General features: G+C 38.0%; 2 protein-coding genes across 2 annotated transcripts; both read right to left on the bottom strand.

Annotated features, from left to right (window-relative positions):
- Positions 1–1,866: 1,866 nt before the first annotated feature.
- On the bottom strand, positions 1,867–2,250 carry LOC143538451 (uncharacterized). Its single transcript, XM_077032015.1, has one exon. It carries the CDS (start codon positions 2,248–2,250, stop codon positions 1,867–1,869), a length of 384 nt encoding a protein of 127 aa, XP_076888130.1.
- Positions 2,251–3,428: 1,178 nt separating this feature from the next.
- LOC143538450 (uncharacterized) lies at positions 3,429–4,382 on the bottom strand. Its single transcript, XM_077032014.1, has one exon. It carries the CDS (start codon positions 4,380–4,382, stop codon positions 3,429–3,431), a length of 954 nt encoding a protein of 317 aa, XP_076888129.1.
- Positions 4,383–6,574: the final 2,192 nt, after the last annotated feature.

Raw genomic sequence — 6,574 nt, 5'->3', positions numbered from 1 at the left:
TTACTTGGAAAATAATTACAGTTTGATGACTATACCCTTAACTAAGCTATATCTTATGTATTTAAAGTAACTAGTAAAGTAAGTTAACCTCAATCCTACCTTAATAAGCTCGACGGGACTTATGAACTTAAGAAATCAGCAGCACTTTGACTTGCGCTTCGTTTTCAAGATTAACAGCTCGTTCAGCTGCGTAACAACACCCCGATTCTTTGCTAGAACAGCCTCGGAACCACCAGAACACTCTTGGCACGACTCCCTAGGTTATGTGTGTAAGAAAAGTGTGAAAATGGGATGAAAACAACTGAGCTCGTGGCTGCCCTATTTATACCCGTTTTTGTGCATCTTCGTGATACGCGAAGATGTTTGCCTGAGCCAGTTTGAGATACGCGAAGCTGCTTAAGTCGGCGCCGAAATTCTGCATGTCAACCCCAGGCTGCCACGTGTCACCACGTCATTGGATAACGTTGAAATGTGTGCCAGCAGTTTCGCGATACACGAAGATGTTCTACTTTGCATCTTCGCGATACGCAAAGATGCAGAATTTCATTTTCAGTCCTTCTAATTCCGGATTTGACATTTTTAGCCCTTTAACTTCTAAACATTACATTTTTGGCCCAAAATTAGATTGGGTATTTTTACAGTGTTACATCCTCCCTACCTTTAGAAAAATCTCGTCTTTGAGATTTATGTAAAGAGACGTGGATATTTTCGCTTCATCTCGGATTCAAGTTCCCAAGTATATTCAGGTCCACGTCTTGAATCCCAACGGACTTTTACCAACTTAAGTCGTTTACGTTTAAGAAATTTAATCATATTATCTTCAATTTGAATTGGTTGCTCCACAAACTTAAGCTTTTCATTAACTTCCACATCCTTTAACGGCATTGCAAGAGTTTCATCGGCTCAGCACTTGCGTAGGTTGGATACATGGAACACATCGTGTATGCCTTTCATTTCATCAGGTAACTCTAGCTGATATGTAACAGGTCCTATTCTTTCGAGTATTTTAAATGGTCATACGAATCGCGGACTTAACTTTCCTTTCTTTTCAAATCGTACTACACCTTTTCAAGGTGATACTTTAAGTAGTACTTTGTCTCCTACTTGAAATTCCAAAGGCTTGCGACGAATATCAGCATAACTTTTCTGTCTATCTCTTGTGGCTTTCAATCATTCTCGTATCTGGATTACTTGATCAGTGGTCTTTTGAACAATTTCAGGATCTGATAATTGGTTATCTCTAGTTTCTGACCAGCATATGGGTGTCCTACATTTTCGCTCGTACAGTGCTTCAAATGGTGCCATTTGGATACTCGTATTATAACTATTGTTATATGAGAATTCCATTAAAGGTAAATGAGTATCCCAACTTCCTCCTAGATCAATTACACATGCACGAAGCATATCTTCCAAGGTTTGGATAGTACGTTCACTTTGACCATCTGTTTGCGGGTGATACGCAGTATTGAAGTTCAATTGCGTTCCTATAGCCCTTTGAAAACTTGCCCAAAATTTTGAAGTGAATCTACTATCTCTATCGGAAATGATAGACAATGGCACACCATGTAAAGATACAATATTCTCAACGTATAATCGTGCCAATTTATCAATGTTATAAGATTCTTGCATTGGAGTGAAATGAGCCGACTTTGTCAATCGGTCAACGATAACCCAAATTGCATCGTTTTGGCGATTGGTTTTTGGTAACTTCATAATAAAGTCCATGGTTATCATATCCCATTTCCAAATCGGGATCTCAGGTTGTGTTAACAAACCCAACGGCTTTTGATGCTCGGCCTTAACCTTTGAACATGTCAAACATTTGGCTACATATAAAGCAATCTCTTTCTTCATTCCAATCCACCATTAATCATCTTTAAGATTATGATACATCTTGTCACTACCCGGATACATCATATATTTTGATTTATGAGCTTCTTCTAAAATTTTCTCCCGTAAACTTCCAATCATCGGTACCCAGATTCTTTTCCTTAATCTGAGTATCTCATCCTTGCCTTTTACTAATTGATCTATCGTACCGTTCTCTTTTTCGGCTTTTATATTCTCCTGCTCTAGTGCCACTTTCTGAGCTTCCTTAATTTTAGTTAATAGATCAATCTTGAGTTCCATCCTCAAAGCTCGTACTCTTTTTGGCTTTTCATGTTCTTTTCTACTTAGAGCATTAACTACAACATTAGCTTTACCCTCGTGATAAATGATTTCGCAATCAAAATCATTAAGTGTTTCCATCCATCTTTGTTGCCTCATGTTTAATTCTTTTTGATCAAAAATATGCTTCAAACTTTTATGATCAGTGTAGATAGTAAACTTTACACCATATAAATAATGTCGCCATAATTTCAAGGCGAAAATTATAGGTCCAAGTTCAAGATCATGGGTGGTGTAATTTTTCTCATGAATCTTTAACTGTCGTGAGGCATATGCAATTATCTTCTTTCCTTGCATTAAAACACACCCCGTACCCATATGTGATGCATCACAATACACAAGGAAATCATCTTGTCCCTCAAGTAGGGCTAAGACAGGTGCATTTGCGAATTTCTGTTTAAGAGTCTCAAACGACTCTTCCTGTTTCGGTCCACCATTCAAATTTCATAGATTTTCGAGTTAGAGAGGTTAAGGGAATTGCTATTCTTGAGAAATTTTGTATGAATATTCTATAGTAACCGGCTAATCCCAGAAAAGTTCTTACTTGAGTCGGGGTCTTGGGTTTCTCCCATTTGGTAATGGCTTCAATCTTCGCTGGATCAACTTGAATGCCCTTCTCATTAACAATATGGCCAAGAAATTGGACTTCGGACAGCCATAACTCACATTTAGAGAATTTAGCATACAACTTTTCCTTTCTTAATGTTTCCAATATGATCCTTAGATGGGTCTGATGATCCTCCTTTGTTTTGGAATAGATAAGAACGTTATCAATGAAAACAATAACAAACTTATCTAAATAAGGCTTGCAGATTCGGTTCATCATATCCATAAATGCTGCCGGAGCATTATTGAGTCCAAAAGGCATAACGGTGAACTAAAAATGTCCGTATCGCGTTCTAAATGCAGTCTTGGATATGTCTTCTTCTTGAACTTTCAATTGATGATACCTAGATCTAAGATCAATTTTTGAAAAACAACTTGCTCCTTGTAATTGATCGAAAAGATCATCAATTCTCGGCAACGGATATTGATTCTTGATCGTGACTTTATTCAATTCCTGGTAGTCAATACACATCCTCATTGATCCGTTTTTCTTTTTAACAAACAATATTGGAGCTTCCTAGGGTGAAGAACTCGGTCATATAAATCCTTTTTCCAATAACTCGTCCAACTGCTTTTTCAGTTCCTTCATCTCTGTTGGTGCTAATCTATAAGGAGATTTAGCAATTGGAGGTGTTCTTGGAACTAAGTTGATTCTAATCAACTTCTCGATCGGGCGGAATTCCAGGCAACTCGTCAGGAAATACATCCTTGAATTCAGCGACAATTGAGACCTCTTCTATTTTCTTAGGCTCGGGCTCCTTGGTTACATAAGCCATGAATGCTAAGCAACCTTTTCCCAAACAATGACTAGCCTTTATTTTTGAAATGATTCCTATTTTACCAGAATCTTTATCTCCAGCTATTCGCATAATTTTCTTATCTGGAGTTAGAATTTCAATAGCCTTTTCGTTACATAGTATTCGGGCTTGATTGATGGTTAACCAGTTCATCCCTAAAATAACATCAAATCCAGCTAACTCCATTGGTAATAATTGCACTGACATTTCATATCCGGCTAAGGTAATATAACTATTTAATACCTCAGATATTTTGATTAATGACCCATTAGCCGTTTCTACTTCATATTGCTTACTTAATTTAGCTAGAGGTTCATTTAGTAAATCACAGAATTTATAATCTATAAAACTCTGATTAGCTCCAGAATCAAATAAAAACTCTAGCATAAGCATTATTAATAGGAACGTACCAGTGATCACATCTGGTAATTCTCCAGCTTTTTGAGTGTTAAGCATGAAAGCTCGTGCATTCCCTTTCTTCCCTTCGTTTCTAGTACCACTACCGCTGGTGCCTCCCATAACTGGCTTCTTTTTAGTGCATTCCACACTAAAATGCCCCTTCTCACCACATTCAAAACAGACAATCAACTTTTTCTGACAATCCTCCTCCTTGTGCCCTGGTCTCTTACAGAAATTACAGATCGAGAATGGATCAAATTTATGAACTTCGGACCTCACAACCGGTCTCATGCACTTTCCCTCGTGCCTTTTTCCACAACTTTTACACAGTGGTCGATTGAACACCACTGCCCTTTCATTTCTCTTTCTAAACTTCTGTCTTTCATCATTTTCCCTTTTCTTTTCTACCATCATCCTTTCTCTTCATCTTTGTTCCGAATCATACTTTCCATCAGATATCCTGCTAATTCAATTGCAGATTCGATGGTAGCAGGCATGTGTGATCTTACATGATCACGAATATCTTTTGGTAACCCATAGATGTATCTGGTTACTTTGTTGTACTCCGGTGTAACCAGATGCGGTACAAGTCTACAGTATTCAAGGAACTTCGTGTTGTATTCCTTGAGATTAATGCTGATGACCTTATGATTCCATAACTTGGTCTGAATCTGATCAACTTCATGTATCGGACAAAACCTTTGTTTGACCAGTTCTTTGAAAGTTTTCCATTCCATTTATTGTACATGTTACTCCTTCCCTTGATTTCAATTAACGTGTTCCACCACTCCAGTGCCTCTCCTTTAAACATTTGAGAAGATTACTGGATGCTTTCTTCTTCGGTGCATTTACTTATTATTTTTACGGATTCCATTTCCTCAATCCAACGGAGCGTTGTTATTGCCCCTTTATCCCCATAGAACTCTTTTGGTTTATACACTTGAAAATCCTTGAAGGTACATCCCGTGCTACCTTTTGCTCTTTTTGTTTTGCTCGGAACGTGTTCAGCAGTGGAACTTCCATAGCCTTCTTGTTTCTTTTCCTCTTCATCTTTCGTCTTTGTAGTTTCCTTTCTTTTTGAATGTACTGATACGCTATGGCTTGGTTGCGTTTGTTTAACTGATTTTGACTTGGCTAAACTTTTAGAATTAACCGTGTGGTCTTGCACCATTTTTATCAATGGAGTTACGGATTCTTTGATTAACGGAGAAACTGTTTCTTTTATCATCTCTCGAATACCTCCAATATATTCTTCAGGAAGTGGATTATTATTTTCAGGAGCTTTGCCTTTATCAGCTTGGCTCCCTTGATTTTCAAGAGTTCTTTGTTCAGACATTCTGTAATTCAAATAAATACATGGATTTAAAACACAAAACACAGGCTTTTATTCATAACAGTACAGAAGGATAGAAATATACAACATGTTTAAACAACAACATTTATATAATCCTAATTCTTGGCCCATTTCTTAACCAACTTCTTCATCTTATCACATTTTTTTATAATCTTATCGCCCATCTTTTTCTTCTTGATCCTTTCGTTTCTTAATTCATCCATCACCGATTTGGGTGGGTTGGGACACCCTACCGGCGCGGATGCCGAAGGAAAAAGATAAGCGCTTTCTCTCGGATACAAGTGAGGATTCGCTATATAAGTTTGCATTTCCTCATCAGGAAGGTTGGTTGTATAAAACTCTTCAATCAAGCGGGCTTCTTCCCGTATCTCGTTTGCTTGTTCAGCTATGGTTGGTACAGGTCCGTGATATGGTGGAAAATTAGGATTATCAGAATAATAAACCTGTCTTCGACTTGGTTCAGCTAAAGTTTGAGTACCTGGTGGGGGTGATCCAAACTGCCACAGACTCTGGTTGGAATGACAGTTCATCCAACTCGAGGATTCAGTACTCGTTTCTTGTTTGACTCTACTCTGAACTTCCATATATCCGTATGGATAGTAATTTGGAGTACCGGTCATTGGAACACTCTCTGAAGTGTCGCTGAATATTTCGATTGGCATTTCTGGACTTCCCGGAGCATAAATTTTGTAAGCCAAGTAAGGATCGATTTGATCAACAGGGTTTTGCTGGTTTGGATTCATCGGGTTCCAATTATTCAGTTTAGCCGGGTTAACGTACACCGGTTCAGTCGGATTTACCGAAACAGTTGGCCACATAGGACCAAAGTTTGTGCTAACTCGATCAGACAGCTCAGCATTGGGGGCAGGATTGGATCGCCTTGCAACCCGACGTTTTTGTCCGTAGTAGTTAGTGTATAACATCTGCATATATAACAATTTAGGGATAGGCAGACTACCAATCATAACTTATCCCTACTCATTGGTTAAATCTTAGGTACTAAATTTTATTAATACCTAATTCTCTAAAACCGATGTCTCTGATACCAACCTGTCACACCCCGGTCCAGGGCCTAGGAATGCGACCAACAGTTGGTACCTGCTTTATAAATATATCAGAGTAGCGGGTTTATTTTAGCGGAAGTCTTTAGATATTAAAATATTAATTTACATTATCAAAAGTACTTGGGAATTAAACACCCGAGTTTTCGTTTTACAAACAGTGATATTAATAATACAAGGATTTATAA

The sequence above is a fragment of the Bidens hawaiensis genome, unplaced genomic scaffold, assembly GCF_021521415.1.
Source record: "Bidens hawaiensis isolate Kalapana, Puna unplaced genomic scaffold, B.hawaiensis_p1.1 tig00011621_1, whole genome shotgun sequence".
Lineage (NCBI taxonomy): Eukaryota > Viridiplantae > Streptophyta > Magnoliopsida > Asterales > Asteraceae > Bidens > Bidens hawaiensis.
The sequence above is the reverse complement of the archived record's forward strand: the minus strand, read 5'-3'. Positions and strand labels throughout refer to the sequence as shown.